At 40.2% G+C, this 22,136-nt stretch overlaps 1 protein-coding gene across 2 annotated transcripts in view; it reads right to left on the reverse strand.

Annotated features, from left to right (window-relative positions):
- Nucleotides 1-16,160: 16,160 nt before the first annotated feature.
- Nucleotides 16,161-22,136, reverse strand: part of cux1b (cut-like homeobox 1b) — a 58,473-nt gene continuing 52,497 nt past the window's right edge. For both annotated transcript variants that reach the window (XM_074678782.1, XM_074678781.1), the window contains 2 exons: nt 21,623-21,887; nt 16,161-21,330 (listed from right to left, as the gene is read on the reverse strand). In XM_074678782.1, the coding sequence (XP_074534883.1) occupies nt 20,826-21,330; nt 21,623-21,887 (770 nt within the window). In that variant the 3' untranslated portion in view covers nt 16,161-20,825. The remainder of the gene's footprint in view (nt 21,331-21,622; nt 21,888-22,136) is intronic.

The following is a 22,136-nucleotide window of genomic DNA, read 5'->3' on the forward strand; positions in this document are numbered from 1 at the left end:
TCACGTTTCCCCGTAGACTTTTATTGTGAAGGTTTAGTCATACATTCATACTCGTGCATATCCTTTGAAGCTGAATTGACCGCAGTTTGTTCACTGGGGGGCGTGTGTGTGAATGTGTGTGTGAGTGCCTGTTTCACTGATCTATTTAACAGCCACCGATGACTGCCCTTAAAGGAGCCACGCCCTTTTGTTGGTGCCAAAACTGACACACACAACAAAGCTTGTGTGTACATTGGAGATACATATACATTGGAGAGTGGATAGCAGCTGGTTCAGGCAGAAAAAGTCCAACTAAATATGAGTGAAACATATTTAACAATAAACAATAAAACAAAGAGCTTACAACTGGTGTCACACACAATAAAAAGCAATTAACTCATCTTGGTTTTCCTTTTCCTGATTTCTTGGAGTGAAAACTTCATTGGGACAGAAAAAGTATCAATATTGTAATTTTGATCTCTTGCATTATTATGTCTAATTCTGAACCTGTTAAAAACAATGAAATGCAAGAAGGCTAAGCTCACTCTCTAAGACAAATTTACACACAGATTTAAAGCACAAAATGCATTTAACACCATGAAAGTACAAAAATAATAGGTCCAGCTGTGGTAAAATTCTTCATAAAAGAAAGTCACAATAAATTGCACACATTGTAAAAAGAATACTGTAGAATTTAATGTTTCCTCAAGTTTATACCTATTTCTTTGTTTGATTGTTTTTTTAAGTCTTCTTTTCAAAAATAATCAAATGTTGAAAACCAATAGGACATTAGGGATTTCAATCATAACTGACGTTGCCTATTGTCCGTGACATGCAGACGCAGGTGCCAGATGACTCATTTCCTTCTGTCATCAGTCAGCTGTACAAAGTGAGATAATACTGAGATTAGGTCTGCAACGTTTAAAATTTAAATCACCTTATAGTATATAAGAGTCAGGTTCTGAGGCTGTTTTTGGTAATTAGAATCAATGATCAAGAGTCAGTTACAACCTGTCACATTAAACATCATTCATTTATTTACTTTTTTTATGATATGATGCTTTTAAATGAACATGAGCACTTTAGTAAATCTTGAATGACCGATTCAGCCAAACAGACCAAGAGGTGGTTGAATTACTTGATTACAAAATGTCAGAATATTCCATTCTTAAAGTTCTGTTGTGTATACTCAGACTGACACCATCACACACATGCTGTTTGTTAGAATGAGCTTCTTCACGTGACTGTGATGTTTACAACTCAGTGAGTGCCTGTAGGAAAACACACCTCCACTACTAATCCTCCCTGAGTGGATTGACTCTGTGGCTTCATGGTGGGGGTCAGGACTAAAATAATAACCTAGTCAGGCCACAGACAGGTGGTAGTGGGAGAGGACAATCTGCTTTAGGAGGTCACTTCCTCTAATCTGAGTGTTTCCTCCTAAACCAGCCACTCTACGACTGCTTTTAGTCATAGTCGGCACACAGTGATGATCCTCCTCAGCTGCTAAGCAGCTCCAAATGATCTGCTTCATGATTAGCAGTAGATGGATGATTTAAAACAAGCATGTGATTGAACTGCTGCCAGTTAATGGAATGATTTTACTGATATGTCTTTGAAGTAAGCAGCTAAGAGATTTTAAATGCTTTGAATTTATCAGCATATACAGTGATGATGGAGGCCCTCCTGTCTGGATGAGCTGTGACAGGGAGTCTCATTCGTGGTGCGCTATTTGTCAGAAAACAATGTCATAAGAGGGTCTCATAACAAACTGAAAACTTGCTGACAAAAAATTGCTGAATAAAGACTTAAAATAAATAAATGAACACATTTTCTTTTTTTAAACCTATGGTTGGGCCTTACCCTCGCACATATTTAATTGTTTTTACAGCGTTAAAGAAACTCACCCATTCAGATTGGTATGCCTTTTGTCAACACACAAGTTCTGGTTTAATGCAAGTCTTAAAACTTACAGTGACAAATGCTCTTGTGTGTTTAAATTGTGTTGACTTCTCATACCTGTATGTTCTGGCTTTACTAGTTTTGTAAGACTATTACTGACATCCTTGTTATGACTTTCACTGACACAGACCATCTGGTTTAGATATTATTGAGGGGAATTCTAACAACACACTGCTTTTTGTTTTTAATGTGACTGGAGGCCATTAATGAAAATCTTATTTTGTTTTTGGATGAACTTTTATTAACACTAAACGACTATTGAGCTCATAGTAGTCTTTAAAAAAAATAAAAATAAAAACAATATTAGTCATCATTGGATTGAGAAGAATCCTAGGTTGCTCTGAGATAAATCTGATTCATTTTCCTGAGTAAAAAAAAGTATTTTAAATTAACACCTAAGTTGTAGAAAAAATAGCCCCTTTTACAGCCTTCAAGGGTCACAGTGGTCTAGGCTCTGATGGTCAAAGAAGGTTAAACATTAAACATAGGGCACCAAATCAAATTTATTGTTTACCTGAATGGGAAGGGGAAAAGGGTTGGAGATGAGAGCTGGATGAGAGTCTCATGTCAAAACAGCACTTTCATCTGACTCCTCTTGCTAATGTTTCTGTAATCTATAAAGTTTCCTGATGACAAAAATACAAAATAATGATATCTGTTAAAAAAAATGGAGGGTTCTTGCATTTTTTGAAATTCATGTCGAAAATAAAGATGGTAAAATGGTGATAGCAGAAACCTTATTCATGCCCAGGTCATAACTATAATCCTCTTAATGAAACAAACAGAGACCTGGGCAGGGCAAGTCTCTTCATGTCTCTGTCTCCAGAGACTCTCACTCCTTATTGATCCCTGCACACTTCCTGCCGGAAGCATGAATTGACAGAAACCTCAAGAGGACAGGAGGCGCTTCGACCCCTCGGTCATTCTCTCACGTCACTTTTGTTTTACTCCTACTTTAAATCCTTTAGCTCATCCATCAGTTTGTCACACTCCGAAATCCTTTCATTTCTCTCATAAAGGTCAATGATTTCAGCCCTTCTGAGACACTTTTCTTTCACCTCCTTTGCGTGAACACAATGTTCACTTTGGTGGTCAGGTTGGACCCCGTGGCATAACAGTGAACACAAACAGCACAGCGGCCCCTTATGAGCACATTGATCAGAGATCCAAACATATACCTCATTTAGACCCAGGAAAAGTGACACAGCCAGGGGAGGGGAGAGAGAAAGGGGAGGGCGAAAGAAAGAGAGATGCTTTTGAGCTGATTTCCTCTGAAAGCATCTAAAGTGGTGGGGCTGCAGATTGGCCTCCTGAGGCTGTTTGAGGATCAATGTGTCAGCAGGCCTTAATAAGAAGCTTCACTTCCTCACTGTTTCCTGACCAGGAAAACACTCCAGAGGTGCACGATAACCCTGCTGGCCTTTCAAAGACGACACTGTGTTCAAACTGCACAGAAAATAACTATTGATAGTAAACACTGAATCTGGATCCTGTTACCTGAAACCTCTATTAAAAAACATGGAGAATCCAAAGGTCACATCATGTGAAACAAAGGGTACAAACTAAAAATGGACTCGACAGCAGGTACAGTCTCGATGCTTGAGGCAAATTCAGTCTGTGTTATCACAAAGCATGGAGCAGGTGTGCGTTGGTGGATGTATGTTGTTTAAGCTGTGAGTTAATGAAATACGATCCAGGAAGAGCAGGTGGAGTAACAGATTAACAGGTTTAGAGGCTTATCAGAGGTGAAAATCCTACAAAATTGTTTGTAATACCCACAAGCAGGATTTTTAAAGTGTGGAGAGTAACCATGGCAGGATTGACTTATCTTTTTCAGGGATAATCACAGGTCTAGTTTAGTGTTTTCTCAGGACAATGATACTTTGTTTAAAACTAGCAAGTGTTTGCCCTTATGATGTGGATTAGGCCGCGTTCACACCATGCCAAAAACAGTCAAATCTGATAACATTTCGCTGCTTTTAGGCCTTGCGTTTAGATGAGACCACATTGCGTTTTGTCCAAAAACGGAAACTTTTGAAAACGCTCTACAGAGTGAAGAGTTTTAAAAACCCTCCTCCATCTCCAGCCTCATATAAACACAGAGCAGAACAAGGACGTCACCGCATGCGCACTCGCAGTTTCAAGTGAAGGTTGCGCGCACTGCCACAACTTCCAGTTAAGCATCTCTGGTTCAGTTGGTGGCGGTAATTCGCCTCAAGGTTGGCTTGCCAACCGTCTCACACAATAAAACGGCAGAAAAAGAAAAAACAACCACAACAATGATGGCTGATTTCCGAGCAGCATATATACACACACATATATCCTCATCGCCATCTACTGGCCTGGCATGGCCACTACATTGTTGTGACTTGTTCTCTTAGAGTTGTATGAACGTATGAACCTTCTGCTAACTGAAACACTAATTTAACCTACAAACAAATAGTTGAGTTGAAGCCCACACACAGCAAAACACCAGGGCAAGCCCTAAACTTTTGGCTTTGCTATTCAGGAGAAGTCGTGTCATCCATCTCTTTGAATTGTCTCTTGCTAAAATAACTAGCTCTGAAGTCTAAAAGATGAATTTCAATATTTTTTCCCCCTTTTTTTTGTTCTATTTTAATTTTTGTCCCATATGAATGTAGGCCAGGTGCAGGAATATAGATAATGGATGAAATGATCTATCAAAACTGTTTATCAAGTAATAGAGTAGATTGTCTACATAAGAGCAAACTGAAGTCTGTTTTGATGTCTCTCTAAATGCTTAAAAAAGCATCAGATCCTAAATCACTTGTAATTACTGCATATTAAACAATACAGTGATGTAATACCTCTTACATGTAGTGAATCTGGGGTTTGAATAGTGTCAAAAGAATTTACCACTTTCTCTTACTGGTGTGTTTTCAAGCCTCTTTATACCTCTAACTTTCCCTTTTCAAATGCAAGGGATATGACGTCTATTTGACCTTTAAAGCAGAAGTATCTCTGATCAACCAGCTGGTTCAAGTTCAGTCAGATCTCAACTCACAGCACAGGAAGTGTCAGCCAACCAGTTGAGTGTCACCAGCTCCTTGATGTAAGGTCAGCAGCTCCAGTCCTCAGATAACCTGCTGTTGACACGTTGTTGTGTGTTTTCTGAATCACCTTGTACCTGAGGATGTGTCTGTCACACTGAGCCGGTAGGGGATGATGCATGATGTGTGTGCTGATGTCATCCGAGCTCAAGATAGCACAGAGCAAACCATACAGCACAACTGTAAACAACACCAGGAAACAATGACAGGAAGAAGAACATGTTAGTTACTCACCTGCGGGGACAAGGAGAAAATAACTCAGGAGCATCAGAAAACATCACAGCTAATGAGCAAAAGTAGTAATTTAGACACTGCATTTTATTAAGTATTTCAATAAGTCACTTTGTTAAACTTATTTTTTTAGTTTATCTTTGAAGTTGTAGGATATAATTAATTTTGAATCTTAAAAAAACAACAACTTTAAAATAAAAAGATTTTCTTGTCAGAATTCCTGAAATAAAAATAATTAAGAAACATTGACAGATTTTGTACTCTTTACACACATGAAAAGTCTAACATTTTTTGTTACTATTATTTCAAAATACTAAAGGACAGAAATAATGCCTGAATTAAAAATCGGATGATGTCACGAAACTGATTTTTTAAAATGGCAATTCAAGGGTAATTTTGTCTTTAAATGTCGCAAAATAAGATATTTTTCTGGTCTTGTCAGGCAAATGTGGCTCACATCAAGTCTAATAATAGAAGTCTTACCAAAAGTAAGACAAAAACACTTGCACAGTTTCAGTTTTTGCAATTTGACATCTATAGGATATGTGAACCCCTGAAGCCAAAACAGAACATCAGCTTTTATTGGTCTATAATCCAGAAGATGTTAAACATGTTTTATATTTTACGTTGCAACAGCTGGAGAGCATCTTTTGTCTGTACATTAACATGATGTTATCTAGCCATCACTCCCCATCACCTTTGTAGATGAGGTGGCGGTGAGTGAGGGTAGGGGGCAGAGACTGTTAGAGCCAGAGACGGGGGTCCAGAAAGAGAGTGAGACTGAGAGAGGTTCTGTACTCAGCACTCAGACTTGCTGATCCAAGATCACGTGTCCAAGTGATTCAGCCAGACTATGTCAGAGCAAATCAGAGTGCTGGTGAGCATTCAGCATGGAGCCACCTGACAGAGGAGGCCTGTTTCCATAGCAACACCCATAGGGGGCTGGGGAAGGGGGTTGGTGGGATGTAAACGGACTGCTTGCAGACACATGAAAGGAAGACAGAGACATGAGAACAGAGACAAGTTAAAGGGGGAGAGGGACTCATAAGAGGCTGAAATGTTATTTCATGATTTATCACAAAATAACACAAATAAGACTTCCTTAAGACACACACACACACACACACACACACACACACACACACACACACACACACACACACACTTACACACACACACACACATACACACACACACACACACACACACACACACACACACACACACACACACACACACACACACACACACACACACACACACACACACAACATGATATGAGACTTAAATCATACACACATAGACACCCACACACTCTTTGTATCCATGCAACAGTCCTCTGCAGTTCTTGAGCTTCTTGGGGCCACAAAGGAGGAAAATCCTGAATGGTGTGTTTGTTCAATGAATGCTCTGAATGAGATTTCCACAGCCACAGACAAATGAATGAAGAAGATGAGTCTGAATGAATGGGAGGGATTTATGGGGGGAAAAAAGCTGACAAGCAAAAACAGATAATCTCCAGGAGAGGTTACATAATACAACCAAACAGTCTTTGGTTTTAAGATCATTTAAAATGAATTCAAAAACATCACAATGTGGCTTCAAGTGTGTTATGTAATCGTATTACTGACACTAAATGAGACCTAAACAATACATGACTATCTTCATGAAACATACCGGGCACTCTTTTAACTGAGAAAAGCTGTCACTGTGTCTGATGCACTACTTCTAGCTACCTCTATACTTACATTTACTGTTTTTATTCACACTGACAGTATGGAAAAAATTAGTGCACTTTGATTTCTCAGCTGGCACACTCAAAATGGTCAAACATTAAATATGTATCATGGACACCTCTCACTGCTACATGGTAGATGGGGTGCAAAATGGACCAAACGATGGATGACGACTGCAATAAACAAATAACAGAATAACACCTGTGAGCAATAGTGAAAAGCTGCAGTGTTAGGTTTGAGACAACACCATTAAAATTTGAGCACTAATAAGCAGTGTATGCAGTATGTAGGTGTACTGATAGGTGTACTGATGGGGGGATCCGATTTGAAACAGCAGGAGTTTGTCAAGTGCAATAACTGACATCAACCTAGCAGTTTTTTTTTCTTCTTCTTCTTTTTTCTTTTTTCCTTTTACAAGGTGGAAAACTTTGGTATTGGTAGGATTTGTTGTAAAAAGAGGGTTGGTTAGCTAACTTCATCTGGATTTCCAATGTAGACTAATCTAAACTGTTCTAATATTTTTATTTTTAGTTAACTAATAATTTATGAAATTTTTATAGTCTCTTTTTCTTTGTACCTGCACTGACAAGTATTTTTACATTATATTCTTAAAAACTCTTGTGTACAGGAAAAAAAGGAATCAACAACAAACAGAATGGTGCCCAAGTCGAAGTGTTGCAAAGTTCAAATCTTTGGCGTCTGCTAAAGGCTAGCTCTGGAAGTACCAGAGACCACACTGCATACATTCAGCAATAACTTAAAAATGTTACACTTATGTCTCTGACAGCACACGCTATTTGGGAAATTAATTTGATATCTTTGTAATTTAGAAGACACAATGATCACGAGTTTTTCTGTCTCAGAAGCACAGCTAACCTGACTCACAGAGGCTATTAGCAAAGAAGCTAAGTTCGTCTAAACCCCGCCTCTTTCCAAATTTATCTTAATTTCAGTTATTTAAGTATTAACAAAATGGCTGCCGTGGACTGTTGACTTCAAAACTCAGCTTCGGAACATCAAGGAGACTACGTTTATGTTATCCGCATGCTATGGTTACAACGCCAGACCGATACAATGCCAATAAGTAGCTATTATCGCTAGCTTAGCAGCTACATGATAAGTCGTGTGTGCTTAACGGCTGTATAGCTAACATGTTATGGTGCTGTCTATTATATCAGAGGTACTTTTGCCAAATAAATGAGGCCATAGTTTGATGCTGAATCACATTTTTGATGCATTTTATGCTATTTTGCTCATTTTAAGAGTGCAGGGGAAATCAACAAACTTCTGTTCACAGAATAACCGCCAGAATAGATCTGTGTAAAGCTGCAAGTAATACCTTCATAGGTTATGGGGTGTCGACAAAAAGGATATTCTATAGAGGTTGGCAGGAAAAACTTAGTTGCTTCACATGAAGACAACAGATTAATTTCAAATGTGTTCTGTTGTAGATATTGGGAGCATAGTAGGAAATGTTTAATGCTGATTTGAGTCAAGGAAAAATAGCAGGGGAAATGGATGCAGTCATGAGCGGAGAGCAGACAGACTGGAGAGACTGCATCCAGAGGAGTCAGCTAAATAATTCATTATACGCATAAAACATATCTTTACTGCCCTCTGCTGAACCCATGATGGAAAGAAGTAATGTTAACCATTAAAGAAACAATTGTATGTTGTCTTCTTTTAGATCCCACAGTTCAGTTTGTTTTCCTAGCTGCATGTTAATATTTGCTCCTTTGAACAGACTCAGTGTAAACATGACAGAGCAAAATTTAAGATGCTGACCTGTCAGCAGGCTGTCACCAGAGGATCAGGGTGCACATGAAATGACCCGTCCTCAGCGGTTATAAAATAACATCAGGCCATTAGGCTTACTTAAGACTTTTGGTATTCCACAGATGGAGCCTGTTAATATTTATAGAGCTGTCGATGAGCAGTGGAGAAGGAGAGAGGAAGGTTATGAAGGAGAGAGAGGGGGAGAAGGGGGCGGTAAAAGAGTTTATCCACGTATGGGGTTAAAGGTGAGTGGCACCGTGGAGGTCAGGATGAGGCTGTAATTGTGCTGAGATTGTGCCGAGTCTGCTCAGATTGATAAGCAAAATTAAAGGATTAGCATAGAGGAAGGATGAAGTGTGTGTGTGTGTGTGTGTGTGTGTGTGTGTGTGTGTGTGTGTGTGTGTGTGTGTGTGTGTGTGTGTGTGTGTGTGTGTGTGTGTGGTCTGGCAGTCTGGTTAGTCTTTAATGGCTGTGAGCCGAGCAGCTCTTTAAGAGGAGGCCTCTCATGAATAATGCAGTCTAATTCAGTCACACTTAAATGCAGGCAGCCGTCAGTGGGACTGCTGAGACCAGAATCACTGATCAGCACATTCATCCCCTGTGAGTGTGTGTGTGTGCGTGTGTGTTGAGCGCAGACATTAGTCAGTTACCCTCATCCACCCTTTTTTTCTTGGATCAGCTGTTATACAGACACTGTTGTATTCATTTAGGCCATTTCTTCCAGTGAAGAATAATCTACGATTTGGATGTGAACCTGCTCACCGTGCATGCTGTCAGTGGTGGATTGGAGTCAGACCTTGATCTGTCCCCGACTATGCAGCATCAAACACACAACATTGAGTGACACACTGTGTGTTCTGACACATTTTCTAGTAGATTTTTCACCACTTTGCACCACCTTTTCAAAGTCAAAACCTTACACTCTCCCATTTTCATATTTCCAGCACATCTCACAAAATTTCCCATCCACACTGCAAAACTGAAAAGTAAGCGAGTGTTTTTGTCTTAGTTTCAAGTAGGCTTGCAAAATTCTGGGATTTTTTTTCTCCAAGTATTACCTGGACTCATCAGGATTTTTTAAAGAATTTATATTAACTGTGTTTACCTGGTCATATACATTATTAAATATTAAACTTTTTGGTTTGTCGTAAGCAGACATGTATGCAAAAATATTGAATGCAATATTTTAAAATTACTTTATAAATTAATTTTCTGGATGGATTTAATTTCTTGTAGCTAGCCTCTAAAAATTACACACATTTTGATAAGCATTTGTTAGTTTAACTGAAATTAGTCTGTTACCTAAAAGTCAAATGATAACCATTAAGTATATTTACCGCATTACTGTCAGTTAAACTTACCTTGATAGGACTTCTAGACTCAAAATCCAGAAATGTGGCCTCAATGTAAACGCTGTTGGTTAGTGAAGTAGTGATTGATCATGATCAAATGTGCTTGGGGTTGTTTGTACATGTAATTCATGGTACACAGTTGAATTTGCATTCAATCATGTCATTTCAACCAAGATCATTTTTGAAAACCTTATTCAGTTTGATAATATTAAGAAAAAATTATTACAAGCCAAAATTTTCCACGAGTTTTTAGACAAAATCATTTGACTTGATGGCAACAAAACCTTGAAATTTTCTAATACTCCATCTTTTTCTCAGGAATTTGTCTTCTTATACTTAATATGAGCTGCATACACCTTACAAGAAAGATTTACTTGTTTAGTCTTGTATTTAGATGGGGGTTTTTTTCAATTCAAGTGTGATTTTGTATTTTTGAATTCAGTTTTTACATTAAAATGAAGATATGGCTGATAGATGTGTGCGTTAATTAAAAACACCAGTGCTGCAGTGTTGGTCAAACTGTACTCAATCCTGTAAAAATGGAGCTTTGTTTGGAGACAATGTAATCCACTGTCAACCAGAGCAGCAAGACAGTTTTTGCAACACAATGACCCCTGCAGCATTCTGGGACACATTATCAGATATCATCTGCAGGTGTCTCTCCACTATACGCTCATCATCCTACAGGCGCGACAGTTCGCTACACTTCATGAGGGAGATGATCAGGGATGATAGTGTCAATGCTGGGATAAGAGCAGAGTATCTTTCCTTCAATCACTAACTGTCTTTGAACCACATACAGCCTTGATCTTTTCATGGTGCAATTTATGCTTTTTTGATTCTAGTCATCCTCAATTCCGGCCTTTTTTTCCCTTTATTCTTTTAAATAAAACTGACGCTTTGAATGAAGCAAATAAGAAAATATAAGCTTGAATCAAATAGAGGAAAATGATATTTAAATATGCAGAAAGCACTGGATTGCGGTCTTTACTCGATCACATCTTGGAAGGGAAGTAATGCAAAAGAAAGTACTGCATAGCCTTTATTTGGAGTATATGGGTCAGAAAAGGAATCAGGTGAACATGCACAGGAAACTGCCAAAAGAAAAACCTTACAATCATAAACACAGAAACTGTTACGTCAATAAAACTCCACTAACCTTTTAATCACTAACATAAATCAAACTTAACAAAATACGTAAACTTTAACTGTTTCATTTCCTTCCACCTCCATCTCCTCAAGTAACCACCTCACAGCTACACTGTGCCCTCCGTAAAACATTAGGCATAAAAACAACTTTATAACTTTAAATTTCACATTATCTCTATAGATTAAATCTCCTGATTATTTCAACCTCCAGTCTAACCCAGTTAAACACCAGTATGAATAATGGTCCCTTAAAATAAGTAAATTAACAAACCTATAACTCGTTTTGACTTTGATTGGCTTACATTACTATCTTAAAGTGACAACTACAGAACAACCCTGTTTATCTCTCATTATATATTTATCCCAAATCATTTAAGATGAAGAATCTGCAGGTCAAAGAGGACGAGGTGATACAAGCATCTAACAGCTTTGTGATTATTAGTTTATAGCCCTAAACTGCCCTCTAGTGGAGAAGTTAGATACTGCAATAAGAAGTAGAGGTAAAGCTTAGTCTTCATACGGGGCATTCGGTGGTTAGGTGAACTTTTCTGAAGCTGAATATCAAAGCAGCCTCGTCTATGTGGTCAATCACAGCTCAGAGGTTTTGGTCGGTCTCGTGGAAACGGTGCAGGTGGTCTGCGTACCTGTGAGTAGAAAAGGGAAGAAAAATTAAGAACTGTGTCACATCAGGTACTTGCTAATAAAGGCATCTCCTCAGTTAGCTTTAGGATTAAAACACTCACTTTTGAGCACAGATTGTGGCACAGTCCCTGCCGATACTCTCACTCCAGGCGGTCTTGTACAGCACCTGAAACAAACCACGATGAAGATGTTACATTGACGTCTGATAATACAGAACGATCGCAGCAGAAGCTCAAAGAAGAGGTTTACCAGGAACACCAAACAATGCAGGAACAGGGTGTAGAAGAAAGCGATAGTCCTCGCCATCTTGTTGGAGAGAATCACGCGGCCCTGAGGGACACAAGGAAGGGAGGATGAGTCGAGAAACTAAACCAAAGACATAAGGGTGAATATCCAGGAGAAAGATTATGTACTGGATGGTTCTCTGGACAGATACAAAATCAGCTGCTGGGCTTTTTAGTGTAAAACAGTTGATCCCTATACTAAAAAAAAGTTATAAGGAGTAGGAAAGTAGGAAATTAAACTTTACAGCTTGTCTGTTTTCTCGTGTGTTCAAAAAATTATTGTTGACTTGAGTCGCTCAAGGTTTCCCTTTTAATCAGAGAATACAAAATATGAAGTTGGGTTCCTCCAAAAGGCTTTCTTAGAGTTGAGTTTGTTTCCAGTATTATGTGACCCTTGCAGGGGTCCTCCATTACTTTAAGGAATTAAAAAAAAAAGAGGTTGTGAAAAGTCTTAAGTGTGTGTTTGAGAATTACCAGGCTCAGAGTGGCTTTATCCCAGGGGCTGAGGCTCAAGTAACGGCGCTGACGCTCCTGCAAAAACATGCACACTGTTCAGCAACAAGAAATGTGAATGCTTATTTTGTAAACTTTAAAATATTATTCAATAGTTAGAAAACAGTTGTTCGTAGTCTGTGAATTAGCTTCGGGAAGTAATGAGTTGAGTTATTAGAGCTCCTACATTTCCCAGAAACACTTTCACAGCAAAGCTCAAAATGTTAGCAGGAACTTGTGACTTGTGGTACATCAAAACAAAAGTATTGAAGCTAAATTTTTTTGAGAAATTGTTTGATTTTCTTGCTGTGCTGCCCTGGAAGTGAGCTGTCAAAGAAATAAACTATAACCAGTGTTCAAGAAAATCTATTTGTCTGTGAGTGTGTACCCTCTTGCTGAAAGAAGCAAATGGATCCAGTCTCTCCTCATACTGGGAGGAGTAGCGCATCACAGTGTCATCACTCCCTCCACCCTGCAGGAAGGAAAAAACAAACAATTTTTTATGGTTTCAAGCTCCAGAATGACAACAAAAGGGTTTCCCATGCCGCGCACACATTCACAGACACGCACTTTGCCAGGGTAGCTCTGCAGGAATTTGATTTTCTCGTAGAGTTTTATGTTGTCTGCTCTCAGGCTGTCCAGCTCCGCCTGCAGGGCCTGCATGGTCTGCTGCATGGAGCGGTTTTCCTGCAGGGAACACAGAAGGAATGAGAAATCAGTTCTTGCAGAAAACATAACACTGGACTTAAGGCAGCGTGCTGAGGGAGACGGTGACTCACAGCTTCCAGCTCCTGGTTGCGGGAGCGGAACCTCTCTCTTTGGCTGGAGATGATGGAGAGCAGAGAGTCCATCTGGCCCTGAGGCAGCTCAGGATGGGGCGTCACACCTGAACCTGGACATAACACAGATTAATCAATCCAAATGAATGGTTCACATAATCATATTTGATGCATAAAGAGGAGTATATATATGTTGTATCAGAAACAGAACACCCTGATGGATCAGTCAGATGTGGTTTTTAGTCGACTGGCAGGAAGTATCACTCTGACTCCAGTTAACACCTCAAAACTCTGATCTCTCCTGATTGTCACTTGGAATAAATAAAGCACTTTAATCCCTCTAATCAGGCTCATTTGCAGTATTTAAACAGACACACCTCCTGCAGAGGCTCAGCTCAGCAGGTTCACTTCAGTTCAATCACAGGAGCTGTGCTGTCAGCAATCAAACTTCAGATACTTCATTGTTCTGTCTGCGACACTTAGACTTATATGCCCTCGTTGGAACGACAACTTCTCAAGTCAGGAATTTGAAATCTTCAAGACAGAAAGATTAATCATAGAGTTCAGCCCAGGTTTGCCTGGAATGACAGTGTCGTACGAGTTTATCCAGTTTAACCTTTAGCATGAATATTCATGCTTTCAGAAGAGGCTTTATTCACTTAACAGTGAAGCTTTTCTCTTTTGTCTCCTCTGGGAGGGTATTGCTTTTCTTTGAAAGAAATGCTATGCTTTTGAGCAACTACACGGTTACATTTTAGCTTTAAATTTACAGTAAATAAGCAGCTATTGGCATAACTCCCACAACAATTTTAAAATCTCTTACCATCAATATTTCCAAATTTATAACAATTATTATAGTGCCCCAAAACAGCAGAATCTATCTGTGTCTTAAACTAAGCTTTAAGTGGAATTTGACCAATTCATCCAGTTCTCTGTACAGTTTCCCCATTCAGATATGAGTTTAACAATATCAGTAACCACATTATAATGTGATAATTCAGTGGACTCCAATAACCTGATAATTTAGTATCATGTCATAACTTGATTCTGATATACATTTCTTTTCTGGGCTTGCAGCGATACACTACCGTACCAAAGGGACACTAACACTTCAGTTAAAAAGAACAGAAGTTCACGACACATTTCAGTATTTTGTGTCACTCACAGTATTTCTGTTAGAAACAGGTGAAAAACTACACTTTTCTCAATGTCTAAATTAAAATTTGGCAAAAGTCTGGGTCATTGAGGAGTGCAGATGTTTTCTACAGATTGAGTCACAAATACAAAATGTGCCAAAGGAGGAGACTAAGAGTTGTTATATTTGTTATAGGTTGGCATCTGCTTGTTATAGTTAATTGTGCTGGGGTTGGGGCTCCATGGCTTTTATTATTCCACAAATACACTGTGCTCTGTGCTGAGGAAAAGGCTATTTTAGTAGCTGTTCAAACACAGCCTAAGTCTGTATGATTATAAGAAGACGGGAGACAGTCTGATGTGAGACCAAACTGAAATATTGAAATGGGAACTGAGGTCAGCTTAGAACATACCAGCAAACATTGCAGTGGCCTCTTTGATGGGCTCTGGGATGTTCTCCATGTTAGTGACCTCTGACCCCTCAGCGTCCGGGCGGGGCAGGGCCGACATAGCCTGGATGGTGCTCAGGTCGTGCTCCAGCTTCAGGATGAGCTCCTTCTGCTCGGCACTGGTCCTCACTGCAGCCGAGAACTCCACCTGCAGGTCAGCGTAACGGCCTGTTGAGGGCGGAAGTCACAAGATAAACAAAAGATTTGTATTATTTCAGTTTCTTCACAGTCGTTGAATTTTATTCAAAGTTCCCAAAATAACTCACCTGTGGAAGCCATGAACAGCAGAGACAGTTTACCTTAAATGTCTGAATCTTTCCTGGCTTTCCCTACCTCATCTCTTTCTCTGAGAATACTCATGACAACACTCATGTGTTCAACATCAAGAGACAAAAAAACTACTAATGCACACTTTTAGTATTTGTATAAAAGAGATTTACTTCAATTATCACACCTAGGGTGCATGTGAATAATAATGATGATGAATCAAATGTCAATCATAACAAATACATTGTGAACGTTTCATACAGTGATATTGCTTTTCAATGTTGTAGAAGGGACTGTTTTACAGTGCTGAGAACAAACAACATGATACGTTTAGTAAATAGAAAGATAAAGAAACGATGATACATGAGGAAAAACGAAAGGGGAGGGACACCCCGAAAGGAGAGAAGGTATCTCCGGAGTGACAGAAGTGCTCAGGAAACAGTTTTTCAAAACAAACAAAAAAGAATCTTAACCATCCCTTTACAGTCATGCAGCCTTTTGTACTACAACACACATGTACGCGCACACACACACACGCACACACTCACATTTTTAAAAAAAAGGAAAAAAAAAGCAGTGGGAGAAGTTATGAGAATTATTACTTCCACGTTGTTGATGACAGGTTGGAAAAAACTCTTCTAAACACTCTGTATTTGCTAAAGCCTCAACAAGCATCTTAAAGCTTTCCATAAGGGGGGAGGTGTGGGGGTGAAGCTCTCCCCCTGGGTCATTTGGTTGTCAGACTACACTGTGGTTTAAGCTATGGGTGAACTGAAGCGACGACACAAAGGTAGCAACATTCAGAAAATCTGTCAGCAACCTTCAGACAGAGGTGGAGAACTATTTCACTATTTGGCTTTTTGCTTCCTCTTTTTTTTTTTTTTTTCCTTTTTAAGTCTTGCGAGCATTTGCTGAAATGTTTTATTGATCCAGAGTCCATCTCTGGATGTTAGACATGTAATGATAAGCATGAAGAGGAAATGGTTTAAGACTTAAAAAATTAGCTGGAGCCAATGTGAGAGGTGAGCGAAAAACACACAAAAAAGCACGCGAATAAAAGTGAGAGGAGGGGAATAGGGGGAGTTTAAAGGATGAGTGTATTGTGCTGTAGTATGTGTGTATGTATTACTGAGTGTGCTATGCATACAGCACCACTGATTCGGAAAGTGTTTCCGTACAAAAACCCACTTCATAAGATATATTCTAAAAGTATTACAAAAACATCTGAGGTTTTTCTTTCTTTCTTTTTTTTTTCCTGAATATGGTGACCAGTGCTGCTGTTCGGGCTTCCATTACAACCAATATGTCAAATGAACAACCACTACTTCAACAGATCATACAGTAAAGCTTTACAACTTCAGAAAACATGATATGATATACAGCATCTGTTACACCTTTACAATGTTATTCAACAGTGTATAGAATCATCTGATTTAAATTTGTAGAAAAATATCTGTGGATCATGGAAAAGTCCTGAATCGTCCCTTCTCTCCTCCTGCCTTCAAAATAAAAGCATACTGTGACAATAGTGAGTCAATAGCTACTTGATCGACTGTATTTACACATCTCTTTTCCCAAATAACCATTAGAATTGGCACACGTCATTATCAATACCTGTAGTGCCGTTATTAATGTCACAGCAAACCTGACACAAACAGAAAAATACAAAATGCCCTATGAATAAATTCAGTGTTATTACAGTGTACGCTGTTTCTGCATGCTTCCTCCTTCATTCAATGCTCTGGCCTTTTGCTGCTAGTTAAGTTTATGTACAATGGAAGAAATGCATTATGGGAAAACAACTGTCTAAAAAAGACCCAGACAGAAAAACGTGTCTGCAGGCCAGTCATGAAAATACACAAGTTCCATTTTTCTTCTTTCCAGGTTCTTTTTTTTTTCTTTCTCTGCACTACAGCAATAACACACAACCCTCTCCAGAGAGCTGAGGATTTAAAAGTACCGACATGAAGTGTGTGAGAAATTAATTTGGATCAAGGTGTAGGATACATTACGAACAAATCAGGTGAAATCGTCTACATCTAATGACATCACTAGTTTGGTGCCCTGCTTGGCAGTTAAAGGCACAAATCTGATGATCTCACATGGTTTGGGTGGGTTGATGGATCTGGCTATAAAACGGGTAATGGGTTAAGTGCTTATACTTTACAGTAGCTATTCATCACCATTGAAACATACTGTGGTTGTCCGGTCTGAGCAGTCCGACAGAAGGCTGTAAGCCGTCAGTATCTGCAGAAGACGGATGTTTCACATCAGTCGTCCACAGGAAAAGCCAATGTTTGTGGAATTTTACAATTATCAGATCCATTAGAAAATCCATTTTTAAGCTAATGCATCTTCAAGCAGTGCAACGGGGTGATCAGTTTCTCCGACAGGCTGCCAATGTGTCAACATGTACAATCGAGGAGAGGGGAGGCTAAAGGATTTGACTCGAGAGATTTTGGATAGGAACCAAAGCAGGTGTTAACTCGCGATATCTACATCTGTACAAGACAATGGGCCGCTCTGTCACACAGTGAGGTGCAGTTTGAGTAAAGGGGCAGCTGTATTAGAATACAGTTTCATGTAGCTAATGAAGGATGGTAGATTTTTCTCTGAATTTTAGTGTTAGGGTGCAGATAAGAGTCTGTGCTTGGTTCACAACCACTTTTTAAAAAAGGCAAACAGTACATCTCCCAGGATCTCAGGATCCCTGGATCGTACTGTGTTGTAGTGTTTACAGACCCTGTCCCAGGTACGTCTTTAAAAACGATCCTAATAAGTGCTTTGTCGCGGACTGCAATAGAAATTCTGCATAATCATAGGCTGGCTTTCTGTTCGATGTGGCGTAGCACGCCTGCTCGCGGGTACACTTTTCTAATCTCAATTTGGCAGATATGACCTCTTTCAAGTTTCACATGTGATCTCATGTTTAGGTTATTTCATTTGACCTGTTTGACGAAGTGTACACACTTGGACCTGTTAATGACCTGATAAACGGGTGGGCGAACTCTATTCAAAGAAAGCTGCGCGCCCTGTCCAGCGGTAGTGTTGGGCTTGCCCGAGAGTAAAACATTATCGGAGGATAGGAAAACAGGAAAAGAGATATGCTAGAATATATTTACTGATCATGATATGTCCTTTGATTCTCTAGCTAGCAATTTAAGAGCATGACTTTTGTGGTAAAAGCTTAATGCTTATGGGAGCATGAACTGTAGCAAACACATTTTTCAAAGCTATTGAAATGACACTAAACTTTAGGATTCATGAATATACAAACAAATGAGAACTAGTACATCTTTGTAAATATTAACCAATACTGCCGGCAGTCTATACGTCTAATAAAAATGTTACTTGCCCTCAGGAACAGTATAATCCCTTAAAAAATAGACAACTCAAATGATAAGACATTAAATGAAAAATACAGCACCTATAAATAAGCAGAATAAAAACCAAACTATAAATGCAAAATAGCAATAAAACCAAGCTACAGTAAATCATAGTATTACACTACTTTGTGAGAAGATTAATGTAATGGTAACGCATCAAACAGCTTAAAGAAGGGTGTCAGTTGTGCACTAGTAGTGTGTGCAAGTAGATACGAAATATGACCCCACTCATTGGAAACACTGAACACTCCTCAATCACGCACACACACACACACACACACACACACACACACATTTGTGCACACGCATGTATTGACAGGCGTGTGTGTACATGCACCCACGCTGACACACACACAAAGGGGAGGCAGTAGGCTGACAGGCACTGAGGGCTTGTGTGGGACAGGGAGGAGGTGATATGCCTTAGAATTTGTAGTGTTTACAGTAGAATTCAATGCAAAAAAGACGTACATCCCTGGATACAGGAGAGACTGGAGGAGAGTGGTAACTACTCACACAGGGTGGGGGTGAATTCACTTTGACGGCAACCAACAGGAAGTACAGATTCAGAAGAGCCGTTCAGAAGTACGTCGCACGTACTCGTGAAAACCTACTTTTTTTTCAGTCAGAAATGTCATTATTCATAATCTGCTTCTTCAAAATGAGTGAATTGACCTCTACCCTGACTTACATGCAGGCAAATACAAATACACACACAAAACACACGCATTCACACACACTTCCTGATTTGGCCTATAAAAAGACGTGTGTTTGTGAACAGAGAAAATTTGTCAGTGGTGCAGACACACACTCTCACACACGCCCAGCAGGTCCAGTGCTGGGTAAAAGCTGTGACGTTCACAACCTGAAAACAACGAGAGACACGTAAAGTATCACCATGTCAGACAACTACAGTACTACGAGAATTCATCGTATCGTATTTCAACAATGCAACAGTTTTCCGCTCTAATTCGTTTCTCTTTTTTAAAAACAGTAACATGGTATTTTTATTTTCTGCTCTTAGTTTTTACTAATTAAAAATGATTCCTAAAATTCCCTATTTTGTACTCTTTAGAGTCAATAGACTGTGCAATCTCTTATTGGCAACCAAATTGCAATATGAAAAAAAGAGATCATCCTTCATCCTTCAAAGAAGGGTTTAAGGAGGCAAAAAGAGGTTCCTTCCTTCCTTCCTTCCTCTTCAGATGAGTGCGTGTGTTTGTAAGGAATTAAGAGATCCTTCTGGCCATCACATGGCTGTCAGCAGGATAGGATATGGGACACAACAGGTCAAAGTTCATCTTTCTTACATCAGTAACCATGGCAGCTCAGCCGATAGGCTTTCCACTACCCTCTTAAGTGTGTAGGAGTGAGATAAAAAAGAAAACATGCTGCCATTGAGAAGAGAACACACACACACATACACACACCACTTTTGGGTGTGTGTACACACGCAGACAGGTGCACACTGACACAACCCCTAACATACGAAATCACACGCACACACACGCAGTGAGTGAAAAAGGCAAAGGGTTTGTAACAGTCACTCTACAGTGTGAAAAATGAGGCGTCTCACTGAGTGAGGGGAGGTCTGTGGACACTTGGGAGGTGAGAAGAAGAGCGGAAAAAATCTCCTTTAAGAAAGTGAGAGTTCTTGTAAGAGAGTTCCTGTCTCTATCTATCATCTATCAGTGTCTATCACTGTGACAGCTGCTGTGTCAGGCCTTGCCTGTGTTTCTGAGTCCAGGTTTCAAGCCCAGCTGTGGGTCAGACCCCAGCTCAGGACTAACCAGTCTGGTGCACCAGTGGCTGGTGATAGGGGGAGGTACAGCAGGGCCGGAGGCCAGCAGGACGGCTAAGTGCTTTTCTCAGTACAAAAAGAAAACTCAGTTTAAAAAAAGGAGAGACACATAGGTTCTCTTATTTTGTTCTTCTAGGTATTCAGTAAATCTTCTTTTAAGGGTTTTGCCAACCACTCTTTGTTTCTTTCCACTTTTGGGAAAGCTTCTATGTAATAAAAATGGCTGCTGAGCTTGACTTTGGCTGTGTCCACTCTCCAACTGGAACAGAGCAGGAGGGGTCCAAGGTTAGAGGTCGTGAGGTTATGAGACAAGAGGGATGAGGGATGGTCAGGGGGAGCTAGAACTCCCACTCTGAGGGATCCTCTTTGCTGGCAGCCTTCTCCAGCCTGTGGATGATGTTATTCAGATTGGCTGCTTTCTTCTTGCGCAGATTGTTGTCCCTGGGGTTTCTGGCAGGGCCAGAGGCTGGGATGTTTGTACTCGAGGCAGAGCTACTGGAGGAAGCCTCTGTGAGGCTGAAGAGCCCCATTCCACCCTGTCCACAGCTGGAGCCAGGCCCGGCTACGCCTGAGGTGGTGCAGTCTAGCTGGGTAGGGGAGTTATTAGAGCCCCCTGCCTCAGACTCAGCCTCCATATCGTGGTCTTTGCATGCTCTGTGATCCTCCAGGCTGATGCCCAGTCCTTGGCGTGTCTCCACTGTGCCCTCAGATTCTGTCCCATCGCAGCTGTCCCCCTCTCCTGATTTGGACCCCCGGAGGGAAGGGGAGCCCCCATCGCTGCCAGGCCCCATCCCTCCAGCTGCCTGGATCTCCTCTATGAAGAGCTCCCGCCGAATTCGTGACCTGGTGGAAACACTTGAGTTCAGTTACACCACTCAAACCATGAAATTAAACATTTCCCCCAAGGATAATGAATTTCAAACATTACTGATCTAAAAACACTGGGACCACTTACATCCCTTAATGAGAACAGGGATACAGCCAAAACTCTTCCTTCCTTAGATAATACAGCCAAGCTAAAGTCCCTTAAGCCTCTGTTACCAAGTTGTAAACAGTTAAAAGAAAAAAAGAAAGAAAAAGAAGAAGAGCACCACTCCCTTCAACACTACAGTGATGCTCTTTTCCAGTTGCTGACCTGTAATTATGGAACCAGTTGATGACAGTACTGGTCTTCAGGTTGAGCTGGGAGGCCAGCTCCTCAATGGTTTTGGGGGAGGGGTAGGGCTTCTGCTGGTAGGCCCTCTTCAAGGCCTCCTTCTCCTCAGGGCCAAGCACCACCCTGGGCTTCTTCAGGTGCTGCTGTCCTGGGCTTTGAGAGCCCTGGAGGTAATCTGGACCCACTAATCCCGTGTCAACAGAATGGCCATCACTCAGGGAGCTGAGCCGCCTCTTCATGTAAGCTGAACGGTGACAGAAAAAAAAAAACACAAGAGGAAATCAGTACCATAGAAACATCTTTTTTTTAATACTCTTTGCTGTAGTTATTAAAGGGTTATATAGCTTTGTTAAACTCCAAAACCTTTGTAACCCTTGACTCAGGATACAACCATCCCTGAACTTTCATTCATTAGTTTTCCCAAATTTCTCATCTTATTATCATGGATGTCAAATTTTGAGTGATTGTGTGTTGCTCCACCACAGTTGGTCTC

This window comes from Halichoeres trimaculatus, unplaced genomic scaffold (genome assembly GCF_033239565.1).
Source record: "Halichoeres trimaculatus isolate MK-OKI-2021-1 unplaced genomic scaffold, fHalTri1.1 fHalTri1_scaffold_9, whole genome shotgun sequence".
Taxonomy (NCBI): domain Eukaryota; kingdom Metazoa; phylum Chordata; class Actinopteri; order Labriformes; family Labridae; genus Halichoeres; species Halichoeres trimaculatus.